The 14756-nt window shown below is 49.2% G+C and overlaps 2 protein-coding genes across 7 annotated transcripts; one reads left to right on the forward strand and one right to left on the reverse strand.

Annotated features, from left to right (window-relative positions):
- The first annotated feature begins 35 nt into the window (after nucleotides 1-35).
- sec23ip (SEC23 interacting protein) lies at nucleotides 36-6589 on the forward strand. 4 transcript variants are annotated; one of them, XM_011484777.4, is made up of 18 exons: nucleotides 36-588; nucleotides 1148-1656; nucleotides 1729-1942; nucleotides 2037-2230; nucleotides 2333-2422; nucleotides 2491-2611; nucleotides 2707-2796; nucleotides 2868-3009; nucleotides 3669-3877; nucleotides 3951-4048; nucleotides 4144-4299; nucleotides 4373-4468; nucleotides 4536-4691; nucleotides 4769-4924; nucleotides 4989-5091; nucleotides 5224-5403; nucleotides 5470-5638; nucleotides 6315-6589. In XM_011484777.4, exons 1-18 carry the CDS (start codon nucleotides 456-458, stop codon nucleotides 6394-6396), a joined length of 2898 nt encoding a protein of 965 aa, XP_011483079.1. In that variant the 5' UTR covers nucleotides 36-455; the 3' UTR covers nucleotides 6397-6589. The 4 variants fall into 4 exon arrangements, with proteins under 4 accessions (XP_011483079.1, XP_011483081.1, XP_011483080.1 ...); XM_011484779.3 differs by having other exon boundaries at nucleotides 4162-4299; XM_011484778.4 differs by having other exon boundaries at nucleotides 347-588; nucleotides 1151-1656.
- Nucleotides 6545-14681, reverse strand: csgalnact2 (chondroitin sulfate N-acetylgalactosaminyltransferase 2). Of its 3 annotated transcripts, none has more exons than XM_011484776.3 (8): nucleotides 14538-14681; nucleotides 12407-13200; nucleotides 12121-12337; nucleotides 11950-12051; nucleotides 11706-11884; nucleotides 11524-11618; nucleotides 11367-11448; nucleotides 6545-7588 (listed from the first exon to the last, which is right to left on the reverse strand). In XM_011484776.3, exons 2-8 carry the CDS (start codon nucleotides 13056-13058, stop codon nucleotides 7296-7298), a joined length of 1620 nt encoding a protein of 539 aa, XP_011483078.1. In that variant the 5' UTR covers nucleotides 13059-13200; nucleotides 14538-14681; the 3' UTR covers nucleotides 6545-7295. The 3 variants fall into 3 exon arrangements, with proteins under 3 accessions (XP_011483078.1, XP_011483077.1, XP_078788236.1); XM_011484775.3 differs by having other exon boundaries at nucleotides 12407-13272; nucleotides 14538-14664; XM_078932110.1 differs by lacking the exon at nucleotides 14538-14681 and adding an exon at nucleotides 13416-13456 and having other exon boundaries at nucleotides 12407-13272.
- Between the last annotated feature and the right edge of the window lie 75 nt (nucleotides 14682-14756).

Consider the following 14756-nt stretch of genomic DNA (forward strand, 5'->3'; position numbering starts at 1 on the left):
GCGAAATTTGCGTCACTGCGCACCAAGAGGGGGTTGGTTTGATTCGAGAACCGGAGTAAACCGGAGCGCGGAGCCACAAGCAACTTTTTGCTTTTGTTCACCGCCCTAAAAACTGGTTTGGATTCCGAAGTCGTTACAAATTAAGTAGAAATTTGTTATCTCTCACGAGATTTTACTTTGTTCTGACAAAAGAAGAAAAAAGGTGCAAAAAAAAAACCAAAGGAGTTTGAATCATCATCCGGGCCTCTAGATGGCAGCACCAAAAACATTGATCCCCTCGGGTCAAGCCAATCGGGTATGTTTCGAAGATTTATAAAACATCTGCTAAGATGTTTACTGAAATCTAGTGTCGCGTGAGTGTTGGAGATCGGGGAAAACTGTGACGTCAGGAGACGTTTCTTTCGCATTTACTGCCAGCCTGGTCCGGTTGTGGCTACGTGTAAATCCAGCTGAAAATGGCAGATAGAAAAAATAACAGTGGTCCCGACAGCAGCGCGAATTTACTCTTTAGTGCCGCTCCAGACTTTAGCTTTAACCTGCCTTTCATGCCGGTGAGTCAGGCGTCGGGCCCGGCGGTGCTGTCAGGAGGTGAGCGGAACCGCGGACGGAGGTCCGAATGTTGTCAGGGCGAGAGCTAGCTAGCTAAGCTAGCCGGTTAGCTAGCTGTGCTGCTTCAGCCTTTAAAAACCCTCAGATTGAGAGAAAAGATGAAAAAGTGACGCGTTTTATCTGCAACACTGGATCTGCTTTTGTTAAAAGAAAATGAGTCAGTTTAAACATTTTTAGTGAAGAGTTGTAAATGGATGAACTTTGTTCAGATTTAAAACAATGTTGTTGTTAAAATGCTGGAATCTGTCTTTTAGAGATTTATTTTATTTATATATTATACATGTATTTTAGTGAAGTCAACATGCTTATTGCCTGAAAACCACTCGATAACATCCTGTTTGATCGTTTCCACTTAGGAAAGGATCACACAGGATGTCATGGTGCTCATAAAAGTTTAGAATCATATGGAGAAAGCTGGAAATGTTGTGGACGGCGGTGAAGCTTCACTCCTGAAGTTTGATGTTTAGAGAAGCCTCACAGAAACCCTGACCTGCAGTTTCAGTGTCAGAAAACGTTGACCCGTCTTTGTGTCCATCAGAAGACTCTACTGACGTTGGAGAAGAAGACAGTTTCCTGGGTCAGACCTCGGCCAACGGTCCGCCGGCGGCCTCCTCCACCTTCAGCTACTTCTCCAACCCCGTAACGACCTCTGACCCCTTTGCCAGTATTGGTCAGTCACCATGCCCGCCAGCAGGACGCTCCTCGACCTTAACCGCTGCTGGACCCGTTTCTTTTCCCAGCAGCATCGCCATGTCTCCGCCATCCACAGCTTCACAAATGAACCCCCCTCCCTCAACGTTTGGCAGTGCTGTTTACCAGAGTCCGCTGGGACGACAGACTCCTCCCCCTACAACGATGACCCCGCCTCCTGCTCAGATGCAGCCGCAGCATCACAACCCGTACCGCCACACGGCGTCCAGCAGCAGAGCCAGTCCTTACATTCCAGCTCCAGAGATCCTGCCCCCACCTCACACACCCCAGCAGGCTCCGACCTCTTTCAGCCCCCCACCTCAGATGTTCTCCCCGCCAGGGTCCACGTTCCCCACGGTAAGTCCTGCTGGGAGTCGGTCTTCCTTTAGAACATTTAAAGCGTCTCATCACCTCAGTGTTCCTCTTCAGCCTCCTCCAGCAAACATCGCAGGACCTCCTCCTCCTCCTCCTGCCACCACGGCTGGAGCCGTAGTTCCTGCAGGCCCCATGATGCCGTACAACTACAACGTGTACGAGCAGGTTCAGCCGCACTGGTTCTACTGCAAGAAGGTGGAGCTGAAGAGTGTGTGGCTTCCTTTCAGCATCTTTGATTCCCTTCAGCTGGAGGAGACGTACAACTCGGGTACGAGTCAAACAAACCTCCACCGCGGCGTTTCTCCTCTGCTTCGCCTCTCAGACGTTTCCTGAACCCGTTTCACCGTTTTCTGTTTGTCCAGTTCAGCCGGACCCGGAGAGCGTGATCGTACGAACAGACGGTGGGCGCTACGACGTTCAGCTCTACGACCGCCTGCGCACCGCCGTGTACTGGGAGGAGGAGCCTACAGAGGTCCGGCGCTGCACCTGGTTTTACAAAGGCGACACGGACAGCCGCTTCATTCCGTACTCTGAAGACTTCAGCGACAAGCTGGAGGTCTGTAAAGACGCGGCTGCGGAACCCCAGAGCTCGTCCTCTCTCCGTTCACGACTCCTGGATGTGTAGAAGGAAGTAATCCTGTCTTTGTGTAAACTTCAGGCCGAATATAAGAGGGCGGTGTCTACAAACCAGTGGCACCGCAGACTGGAGTTCCCCTCAGGAGAAACCATCGTCATGCACAACCCAAAGGTGACCTCCTGCTTCTCCTGCCTGGTGTGCTCAGTTCTTGGACTAGAGCCGTGCGTTTGTCGTCTCAGGTCATAGTCCAGTTCCAGCCCTCCTCCATGCCTGATCAGTGGGGAACAACGCAGGACGGGGAGACCAGGCCCCGAGTGGTGAAGAGAGGAATTGATGATGACCACGACGAAGTCCCCGATGGTATTCTGCTTCCTCCGAGTCATGACTTGGTGAACGGGTTCTGAATCGTAGATGTGCGATCTCCTCTTGAACCATCTCTGTCCACCTCCCTCCAGGGGAGCTCCATAAGATCGATCATCTGGTGTTCATGGTTCACGGCATCGGGCCGGTGTGTGACCTGAGGTTCAGGAGCATGATCGAGTGTGGTGAGCGCCTCATGTTGGAGCAGCGTCTGAGCTGATTTGGTGGATCTGTCTGACGCCTGCTGTGCTCTCAGTGGACGACTTCCGCAGCGTGTCGCTGAAGCTGCTGCACAGCCACTTTAAGAAATCTCTGGACGAGCACGCCGTGAGCCGGGTGGAGTTCCTGCCCGTGCAGTGGCACACGGCTCTGCACGGGGACGCCACCGGCGTGGACAGGTGAGGAAGGTCTCATCCACAGGTGTCCTGCGTGTTTTCTAACCAAGCTGACGCTCCTTATCGGTTAAACACACCTGATCAGGTAATCTGCAGCAGACGAAGCAGGATTTCTGAAAAATCCAGCAGGAGCTCGGCCTCCAGGCCTGGAGTTTGAATCCATCCGTCTGGAGGCAAAGGGAATCCTGAGAGGTTTTAGTTCTCAGAGGCGGACTCTAGTGGCTCCCAGCAGTACTGCACCTTTACTTTGAAGGTCTCGACAAAACCAAAAGAATCAGATTTTACATTTTAATAAACGCATCCATTGACGTAAACAAAAAGAATCTATTTCAAGTTTTTTCTGGTGCCTTTATGTCCAGAGGCAGAAAAACCTTCTGACCGCTTTAGACCGTCAGGTTTTCAGCTTCTTGGTCGTCTGAACGTCTGTTCCTGTGTTTGATCTGCCTCACCTGCTCACATCCACCTCTCCCTCCTTTGTGTCCCACCTGTCATCAAGTCCTCATCTGACCTGTTTGACCTTTGACTGCATTCCTGTCCCGATCCCCAAACTTCCTCTCCCCCCACATTTACCCAGACTTGGGACCGGCGCACAGACCTCTGGACGGCGTCCCCTTGTGGTCGTGTTTCCTGGACTTTTTTTAAACAACTATATCTGTTTTCAGGAGGATCAAGAGGATCACGCTGCCGAGCACCGGGCGGTTACGCCACTTTACCAACGAGACGCTGTTAGACGTGCTTTTCTACAACAGCCCCACCTACTGCCAGACCATCCTGGACACGGTGGCTCTGGAGATGAACCGACTCTACGCCCTGTTTCTGAAGAGGAACCCGGACTACAGGGGTGGGGTGTCGGTGGCCGGACACAGCCTGGGTAAGCAGCTCACGGCCGCTCGGGTCGCTGCTTCTGGATTGTTCTGCGTCTTCATGGTCGTTCGTTCTTTCAGGTTCCTTGATCCTCTTTGACCTGCTCTCCAATCAGAAGACCGTCTCTCCTGCTCTCGTCCTTCCAGTCATGCCCACTCCTAACGGGGACGCCAAACAGGTCCTGGTTCTTCCTCCGTGTCCTCTTCATTCCAGAGAACAAAAAGCTTCAGATTCTGGAGTCCGACCTGGATTCAGTTTAGTGTGTAACTGCAGGTCTGCTGGCCCCTCCAGGTGACCGCTCCTCCTGACGCTCCTGCAGCTGAGGAGGAGGAGGAGGAGTTTGAAGATCTCACAGGTGTGCTGCAACACCTGGGCCTGTCTGAGTACAAGAGCACCTTTGATGAGGAGAAGATCGACATTGAATCGTTTGTGAGAGTGAAAGTCATCCTTCAGTCAGGAGGAGGCGGATGTACAGGTGGTAACGGCGTTTGCTTTCTTCCAGCTTATGTGCACCATTGAAGACCTGAAGGAGATGGGAATCCCTCTGGGTCCCAGGAAGAAGATCAGCAAGTTTGTCAAAGAGAGACTGAACCGACAGGTAACCTTTCCTCTGAGATCCAGGTGATTCCAGGTGATCCACCGTCGCCTGACGGTTTCTTCATCAGGCTTCTCAGAAGAAGACGGACGGCGTTAAGGGCAGTCAGGCTGCGGCAGCACAAGCTGACGCCGTGGCGGATCCGGCTGTGACGAGACCTCCGGCGGGAAACGCCACCTCGTCTGTTCACGTCAACTACGATTACTTTGAAGTGGGGACGGGACAGGTAACATTCTGCAGGAAAGGGAAGCTTTATTTTGAAAGGGTCCAAAGGTGAGGACTTCCTGGCTTCTGGCCCCACAGGTGTCGGTGGTCTACCACACACTGGACTTTGAGCCGGGGAACTTCTTTGCGTTGGGATCTCCCATCGGCATGTTCCTGACGGTCCGAGGCCTCGAGAAGATCGACGAGTCGTACCAACTTCCCACCTGCAGGGGCTTCTTCAACATCTACCACCCGGTGCGTCCCACCTCCCCTCTGCTGTGGGTTGGCGTGCACGTGTTCTGTAACGTTCTCTCTTTAGCTGGACCCAGTGGCGTATCGGATCGAGCCCATGATAGTACCAGACCTGGAGCTGAAGCCGGTTCTGATCCCTCATTATAAAGGAAGGAAGAGGCTACATTTGGGTATGGCCACATGACTTCCTGTTTACGCTTTTATTAGTCAAATGTTCTTGAGCGCTGCCCCCTGCTGGCAGAGTCTGGACGGGCAGAACCTGTCAGAGCCCGTCCAGAGTCTAGCGCCTGCCTCTGTTCCAGAGCTGAAGGAGAGCCTCTCCAGGATGGGCTCCGACCTGAAGGAGGGCTTCATCAGCTCGCTGAGGAGCGCCTGGCAGACGCTCAACGACTTTGCTCGCGCTCACACCTCGTCCGCTCTCCAGGCTGAACTCGCCATGGTGGCCAACCAGATCGAGGAGGAGGAGAAACACGTGCAGGAGGGTCAGTCCGCCCGCTTTCTGTGGTTCTTCCTGCTCCCCCAGAGACCAACATCTCTGACGTTCTCAGTCGCAGCAGAGAAGATCCCAGAAAGCCCCGAGCCCCCCAAGGAGGAGGATCCTCAGGTGAAGATCGGGATGCTGAACGGAGGAAACCGCATCGATTACGTCCTGCAGGAGAAACCCATCGAGAGCTTCAACGAGTATCTGTTTGCCCTCCAGAGTCACCTCTGCTACTGGTACGTACCGCCGGAGGAGACGCGTGGCGTCCTCTACGTCACATGACGGTGAGATCAGAAAACGGCAAAGACGTTTCAGAATAAACAACCGTTACAGAAACATTCAGACCTACGTTTAGTTTCATTCTTGAGGGTTTTTTTTAGAAAAATGTTTCAGCTCAAACAAAGAAAAGTCTGAAAAACACGCGTGAACAAATATGAGAAGAGAGTAGAATTGGGAGTAAAAGAGACGATATGTTACTGTAAAAAAGTCTTCCATTTGAGGGAGAAGTCTGCTAAAAACACGATGCGTGGAGCGAATCGTTGGCCACTTCTTCAGCGTTGGGTTCACTGAGGAAAAACTCCAGTTTTTGAAGTGGAAAGACATTGAGGAGAATTAGCAGACCTGATCAACCAAAGCCTTATGGCATCACCATCAATGGCTGCATTGGTGGACTTTATTTGAAAAAAGACCTGGCTTCTTCATAATTGTACGACGTTCATGGTGGCCCTGATGCTCCATGGTATTTTCCACATGGAAATGGGATTTCAGGACTTCTTTAAAGCCAGCTCTGTGGGCTTTATCGCCATCTTTCTTGCACTTGTCAGAAAATAAAGGACATGTCGGACGGTGTAGCAGACCACATGTCGGACCGGTCCCTCGGCCCGGTTCTAACCCGTGTTTCCTTCTCTGCAGGCAGTCTGAGGACACGGCTCTGCTGATCCTCAGAGAGATCTACGGGAACATGGGGATCCATGCGGAACATGCGCTGCACTGATCCTCTGGACCCGCTCCGGTTCTTCCTCTGCTGTAGTTTGATGCCGTTTGTCTTAAATGAAGAACCCGGTCAGCCTGTAACTCCACCTTTGATGAGACATTTTTATAGCATAAATGATAGACGTTTAATGATGTGAACGACCAGGAGGCACCAATTACACTTTTATTTGACAATAAATCATTACATTGCTGAAGTCTTTGCTTTGCTGAGCGGACGACGCGGTTCTCCTGAAAACCGGGAGTTGGAGACAGAAAAACGACGGCGGCTGCGCTGCTGATGGTTGAACCGCGTGGAAGATAGAGCGACTCACGGAGACACTTAACATCTGAGGCACATCCGAACTAAAGCTCAACGCAGGAGAAAAGCCAGACGTCGTGTCGGGACGTATTTACAGGCGGGAACATTCGGAGAACTCCGGGCTCAACGGCGAGCTGATCTGCAGGCTCTAAAACGACCCTAGTTCCTGCTTTCAAGTCAGTCAGATGTGTCGATAAAGATACAGAGAGAACATTTCAAAATACTACAGGGTCCCTTTACAGCCATCTGTTAGTGAGATCTATAAATAATAGAAGTACTACCTGGTGGACAGAAGCCCCTGACGTCCTCAGGATTGTACTTTGAAGGACGGCGGCGTCCACGTTCCTTCAGAGGAAGACGCCTCTGGTCTCGGAATAAATACGACATGCGAAGCAGGATGGTTCCTCAGTCTGCATGCTGATCCAGTTCTACAATACTGTGGTTCTGCAGAGTTTCTGGGGGGGGGGTCACGTGACACTGGTGCTCCGTGGTGGACGTTCACATTGCTGTGATGAAGGTCATACATTCATTCGTCTACAGCTTTGCTCCAAGCGTGGAGGGTCCGTGGTGGCTGGACGCTGCAGAACTTTGGGGTTCTGGTCTCAGTTCTCCGCTTTGCTCTGAGTCTTGAAGGCCTGTTTGCGGAGATGAGCTTCGATCTCCTCCCGGAAAACCAGCATTCCCAGGTGGGAGTGGGAGGCCTCGTTCATGGCTTTGGACTGGATGCACATGCGGTACTGCTCCGGCGTCAGCTCGTCCGCGCACCGCTTCTCGTGCCAGAGGTGAAACAGCCCCGACACCGGGGTCCGGACCACGATCAGGTCGCTCCGCAGGTACTTCCTGTACAGGTGGACATCTTCCACGCCCCAGCCTTTCACTTCCAGGTCAAAGCCACCTGGAGGAGGAAAAAGGTTTACAGCAGACCAGCTTTTCTTTTTAGCTTCCAATGTCTTGTAACCTTTGAGGGTAAAGTTCCTCTCCATCCTCTGAAATGTCTGCAGCTGCTTTAATCTCTGTTCACTAGATTTCCTGTAGGAACCATTAAAACTGCATCCAGATTTTCCCGTAACCCAAAACTGTCTGAAAGGAAAGCTTTAAACCAGGGGTCTCAAACTCAATTTACCTGGGGGCCACTGAAGGCGGGGTCTAGCTGGGGAGGGCCGCAACTTCAACGCACACACTCAAGTAGTGAGTGTCTGAGAGCCAATAAATTTGTATGGAACATGTACTATACTATTACTATACTCTATTATTAACTGTTTTTATGTACAAAATGTACTCTTAAAACTCAAATAAAATACGTAAATTAAAACGTAAATAAATCAGTAATACATTTCTGTTCATTTATTCTTCTATATCTGCTGTTTTCTCATTTAAACGTGCTTATTAACACAGTTCAGTAACACTGTTGAATTCTAACTATTGAACACTAAAGAAGACTTAAATTCTACAGTTCTGTAAATCCATCAATGGTTCTTCTGAACACGGTTTCTCTTTTCTTCTTACTGATGGACACTTGGCAGCACTTCATCCACAGCTGAGACCCTCAGTGTGGATGAAGATGATTTTCATTAAGTGGACTGGACTTATTGAAATTGAAGGTGGAGACGTCAGAGAGGATGTGCTCCCAATTCTGAGTCTGTTTTGTTTTTTAAGCTTGCTTTTTAAAACACAAATCCGTAAAGGAGAAACAAAATTCAGTAACCATTTTTGGATTTTCTTTATGACTTTTAGAACATTTAAACCCCGGTCACAAGTTATTGTAGAGCAGCCAGTCAGCCACTCCCATATTTTTTTATAAAAAACAATGGAAATTCATCTTAATTTTTACTAGTTGCACAATAAGCGTGTTTGAGATCACCCAGGTGGACGAAACGCGGCAACAGATCACCTGGTGTGTGACGGATGTTTTTGTTTTTGCTCTGACATCACCTGTCAATCATCACAAAAACATCACCAGAAAAGGGCGGAGCAAGACCCCAACCTGAGTGAACGCAGCTGGAAACTTAGTACTGCACTGACTGCAAACCGCAAATGACTACAAAACAATGCATTATGGGAAATGTGTCCTGACGGTTTTTGTAGTCGAGTGATCAATTAAAATAATTTAAAATACCTATTGATTAAAACAGGCTACATACATTACAAAACATTAAAATACATATTAACCCTTGTGTGGTGTTCATATTGTTACTCAGCCAGTGTTCGTGGGTCTGGTGGACCCGTTGCATGTTGTGGTTTTTAATGCCTCACAATCAAACACTTTGATGTTAAAATACTCGACAGATGTTTACCTCATCCAATTACAATCAGTATATTTGGTTGATATTTGCCCTTTACCTTTGTTAGATCACATTCACAACTCATTATTCAAAACGTGATAAAGAAAATCAATTAAAATCAAGATATGAGTGGAAACAAATTTTCAAGTGAAGCAATGGTTTTCAAAACTACTGACTTATTTATTTGAACACAGAAACTGAACCCATTCAGGTGCACAACACAAGCTGAACACAGAGTAAACCTATTAGTCTAGACAACACATCAGCCCCATTGAACACATGGCCTTCTAGCCACTAGCCTGTACAACACATGGTCCTGGCTGCTGACGGCCTGGTCCCGTGGCTGGGTGCTGATGGCTTCGTTTTGGATCTGGCTGATGCTCAATATAAATGGTAAATGGCATATACTTATATAGCGCCTTTCTTCCTACAAGGACAAAGCGCTTTACAGTCACTCACCCAGTCACACACTGGTGGTGGCTCCGCTGCCAAACACAGGCGCACGCCTACCACCAGAGGCAAGGTGGGGTTCAGTGTCTTCCCCAAAGACACTTCGACTCATGGGCGTGCAAGGCGGGAATCGAACCTGGAATGTTACGATCATGGGTTGACCGCCCTACCGCTGCTCCACGGCCGCCCCAATCTAATCAACTTCTTCAGAGTCACTGTCAGACTCTGAATTTTCAGAAATGTGATCCTCTAATTCTGAAACCTCCTCTTCTGAATCGTCTCCCTCTACATCATCATCAAAAAAGACAATTCAGGAAAATCAATTCTCACTGGTCACACACACACACACACATACACACACCCACACACACACAGCAGGCCCACACAGGTGGAGGAAAGAGTGTAGGTACATAAAACATCAATTTCCACACTTCTATTAGCCCCGGGTCCAGTGGACCCGAACATCTTATATGTAATAGAAATGTGTTGGGGGGGTATACAGTGTGTGGTTATTGAAAATGTATTCTGATATATGTTCTTCACAGAAAATGAGCCAAGGCCAGTGAGTTTGAGTTTAAAAAATTAATTAATTGTATCATTTTTCTTTTGATAAAAAATGAAAACGGGTCCCACAGACCCGAACACCACACAAGGGTTAAAGATATAACAACACAGATCACACTGAGGGGGAGAGGAAAATTAAAACCTAATTGAATGTTAACTCCAACTTCCTGTCCTCCTTCAGTCTGGCTGCAGCTTTGCCTTCGTTTCATCCCCCCCCCCAGGCGGATCCAGGCGCGGCCCTGGTTCATCTCACGTCTATCGTTGCATTTTCTCTACGTATTTTCAGTGTGTCTAAGACTACATCGTGTTGTCGCTCGCACGTGTTTAATGCTAAAGCCCCGTTAGCTGTCACGCATGTAGGTGTGAGACATTTATTCTCCGCAGTGACCCATCTCCTCCTGCGGGAGCGGAGAGACCCGTGTTGGGGTTAATACGCCGCACGCGCGTAACCATAACCTCAGCCCTCCTCCGGGTCTGTGCGGCCCAGAGAAAAGTTCAGCACTGACTGCATGTATGTAGATACGTTCTAAAAAGTGAAGTAAGGAACTCCTTAATGTGGTCTGGGGAGGGGGCGGTCAGGTTACCTGAATTAAATGTTCTCCTGCTTTCAAGCCTGATCAATGTCCCGCCCCCAAGAGTCCTATACCCCACTGTGATTGGTTGGTTCTTCAGCTCGTCGCACAAAACTGAAAAGGTGTCATTCATACAAACTGGCGGGCGGCATTAACATTAAACTTTCATATTAAGGTGGGGGCCGCAAAATATCATCTTGGGGGCTGCAAATAGCCCGCGGGCCGCGAGTTTGAGACCCCTGCTTTAAACAAACAAATCAGATTCCAACTTCAGCCTCCAGCTTTTAAGAAATACCTAAAAAGCTGTCACTAAAGTTGTTGCTTTCTAAATATAATCGCTTTATTAGCAGCATTTTCATAACAGACAGCTGGTTCTGAATATTCTGCATTATTATTATGGTCTGTGGGATCAACTGTCACCATAAACCCATATTTGGAGTAAAGACTCCTGGTCTTTGTTAAGTGCAGCTCTTATTTTGAAGTGGAAGTCTCCTCTTGTGTTTCCTCTTTTCTGCCATAAGAAACTTTCCAAAAATGTTTGTTTTTGTTCATTCTGCTCGCTTGGGCGTTTCAGTTTAGCGGCCGCTTTAAGAAAGCAGCGGATGGATTTCCAACACGTGACGGAGCGGCATGACATCCGTCAAGAATGACTGGGATGTGGTGGAAAGAAACCACTTTTTCAAAATAAAACTTCCTTCAGAATCAGATAATAAAGATCAGTGATTTTCCCCATTGTAGCCTGGTACCAACAGACCGGTACCGGCACAGATTTACAGAATATATGGAGGAAATAACAATAACTTACCAATGTTTAAAAAATCTGAGCGATACTGACAGGTCATCCCAAACCCAAAGTCTCTCCAGAACCCGGCATCTTTCTTATGGATCTGAAAACAACAGGAAGGACTGAAACTCTGTCTTTCCAAAGTAAAACCGACCAAGTCCAGCTTTACGCCTCTCACCAGCTGCTGGTCAACAGACGGCGCCAGCTCCAGATTCCCATAGACGATGGCCGGGTTGTACAGACTGAACACCACGGGGTAGAAGACCTTCTTGTCTGCAAAGAATGAAGACAGGTCATCAGGTCATCAGGTCATTAGGTCATCAGGTCATCGACGCAGGAGCAGAGAACAGTCCAACCTACTGGGAGCTGTGTGGAGGCGGCAGCTGCTGAGGAACTCCAGCGTGAAGTGAATGTCCACGTCGCAGAAGAACATCAACACGTCGCCGCCCGTCCAAGCGTGAGCGCCGACGTCCAGACCTCGGCCTCTGGAGAACTCCTCTTCCAGCGGGACCAGCGTGTAATTGGAGAAGCTCTCCTCTCTGTGCCAGAACGCAAACGTCACGACCGACGCCAGGAAACGCTTCGCAGCTGGAAAAAGACCAACCTGGACATTTTCTCCAAAGATGACGTGACGTCCTGGAGGCCTTCCTGCCCAAAGTACACCACGGTGAGATGTACCCGCCTGTCCTGCTGCACACACACCTCCCTGAAAGACAGGCGGCGTCTCATCAGCACATCACCAGACCGCTGGCTGTGGGCGGGGCTCCGTCCTCACCTGAAGTTATGTAGGAACTGAGAGAACGTGTCGACTCTGCCCGCCAGCGGCACGATGATGTTGATGATGACTCCCGACGTCTCCACAGACGTGCTCCTGACCTTCATGATCGGGCCGAACGGCCTGAAGAGGGTCACGTGCCGGAAGCTGCTGGAGTCCTCTTTGGCGAAGAAGAGTTCGTAAAGCGTCCCTTTGTCTCGCTCCGTTCTGTAGAGTCCTGCCGGAGCAAACCAGCCAATCAGTAACAAGCCAGGAGAGAAGCCCCGCCCCCGTCTGACAGCTTTACCTTCAGTGAAGTGAGCGTCTGTGTAGGTCTGCCTCTGCATGGGGGCGTCGTCTTCCACCCCGTCCTCTTCGTCGGGGTTGTTGATGATGTCCAGCGCGGCCTCGATGACCTCCACCAGCTCGTCCCGCCGATCCTTGCGGACCGGCTTCTCCTCTGGGTGCCGCGTCAGCCCCATCTCCAGCTGGTACACCTTGGAGGAGCTGAAGCTCTCGAAGGGCACCAGAGCGTACTCGCTGGGCAGACGCGCCCCCACGTTGACCTCCGCCTTGTCGATCTGGGAGTGCAGGTACTCCAGCAGGTCCCCCGGCTCCTGGTCCTTATTCTCTCCGAGGGCCTGAACTCCCGGGGGCTCCTTCTTGTCCTGCAGAAGTTTTAATTTGTCGCTCATCTCCTGAAGCTCCTGCTTCAGCTGAGCGATCTGCCGTTTGAGGCTGGAGGCCCGGCTCAGGTGGCGCTCCTCCTGCTCCTGCAACAGAGCCTGGTAGTACTCCTTCCCATAGTTCCCTCCGTCCGGGCCGGGCAGAACCAGGCTCACGTCTGCAGGCGGCGTGCACTCCAGCATGTAGGCAAACAGCAGCAGCACCAGCAACAGCAGGAGGCCCAACAAGAGCCAGCGGACCCGGCCCTGAAACGGCAACCCGCGCCGGGCCATGGCGTCCTCATCAGACTAGAGCGGCCAGGACTTCATCCCCGTGTCCTCCGCTCACATCCTCCCAAGGCGCCTCCAGGAGAGACATGCAAATGCATGGAGGTCATCTTCAGCTGAAGATCATCTGTCCTTCCATGGGGGGCTCCTGTGAGAATCCAGGACGCAGACGAAACAGCCAATCAGACAAAGGAAGCAGGTCTGAAATCAGTGCTCCTGACTGAAAGATGAGAATGAAACAGAAGAACTGAAGCGTTTTGACAAACAACCGGATTCTAACAGAAATTCACACGAATTCAACGTCCAACCATTTTCAATTATTATTTTAGTGATCAAATAAACGACAGGAGTGATCAGCTCCACCTGCAGAGCTAGCGCCGCGGCTCACGAGCTGCTACGAGATGGTCATGCTAACTTCCGGTATACCTGTCTACCTTACAAAATAAGAGAAGACCGTTTTTTTATATGCTCTCATATTGAGAAACTCACTGTTATTACGGCTAAAAATTCACACGCCATTTTGGAAACAGGTGAACCTGAACTTAGTTACTGTTAGGATTACGCTTAAACCACCAAAGAACATTTCACGCACCTGGGCGCGTGACAGATAACGGGACTCAACTTCAAATACGTGCGAACAACAACATGAGCCTTCATGTAAAAACTCAGTTTGAACGAGAATGAACGAATAAATACGAACAAACGGAGCTTCATGGCAGAGAGGCTGATCGTAAAGTTTAACAGCTTTGGGAATAAAAATAAATCAAACGATGTCATCAGGAATCTAAACTAGTTTAAACAAAAATAAATTCAGCAAAGTGTTGAATAAATCACCACATCGAGAAACAAAACAAAGAGAAGTCTTTTAATGAAGTCTGTCTAAAGATTTATAACTTTCCCCTTTAGTGGTTTTGTGTTTAAAGGTCTCCCAGCTTCAGTTCTGGGCTCAGAAACCGTCACCGTCCTCTGAGCCACAGGCGCGTAAATCAACGTCAAAGGTTCGGTTCCGGTGAAACAGCCGATCCGGATCATCACCGTTAGTCTCGCTGATTTATTAGACAGAAAAATTAAACAACTAAACCGAAATCATGTTTGCACCACGTCAAGCTCTTTATTAAATTGTGCAGAGCAGCTATAGCTTTAAAGTTCAATAGGTTTTCAAATAGCTCACGGATTGAATAGCGTGACATTTGCTGAGCATAAAAATAATTATAATCACAATATTATCTCCAGTATATAGAAGGATAGTTCACTAAACACAAATTCCAGAGGGTTTATTTTCTTCTTTAAGTGAAAAATTAGCGATAAACCATCAGAAACCACAGCAGGAAGTGTGAAATTATTGTGAAAAACCGCGACCGGAAACACCGAACAATTCAAAGCTAGCTTAGCTATCTACGGAGATTTGCTATGTGTTTAGCATGTTTTGATAGTCAAAAACAGCATTTTTATGAACTAGAGTTGAATAAAAAATAAATGACTCACTTGGTTGTTTTATCTTTCATCTCTTCCTCGCCTTAAAGCCGCGTGTTTGCTGGGGAAGCAGCTGCTGCCTGTCCCGCTACAAAATGCCACGGAGCACAGAAAGAAGCTGGTCGGAGTCAATTTCCGGTCCTCAACTGGCCAATGGGTGCTTCGCTGACGCCTTACGTCATCAGACATGCTGAGGCTCACAACAAAAACATTCCTTTTTGCAAATGTTTT

Source organism: Oryzias latipes, chromosome 15 (assembly GCF_053564925.1).
Source record: "Oryzias latipes strain Hd-rR chromosome 15, Olatipes_Hd-rR_3.1".
Lineage (NCBI taxonomy): Eukaryota > Metazoa > Chordata > Actinopteri > Beloniformes > Adrianichthyidae > Oryzias > Oryzias latipes.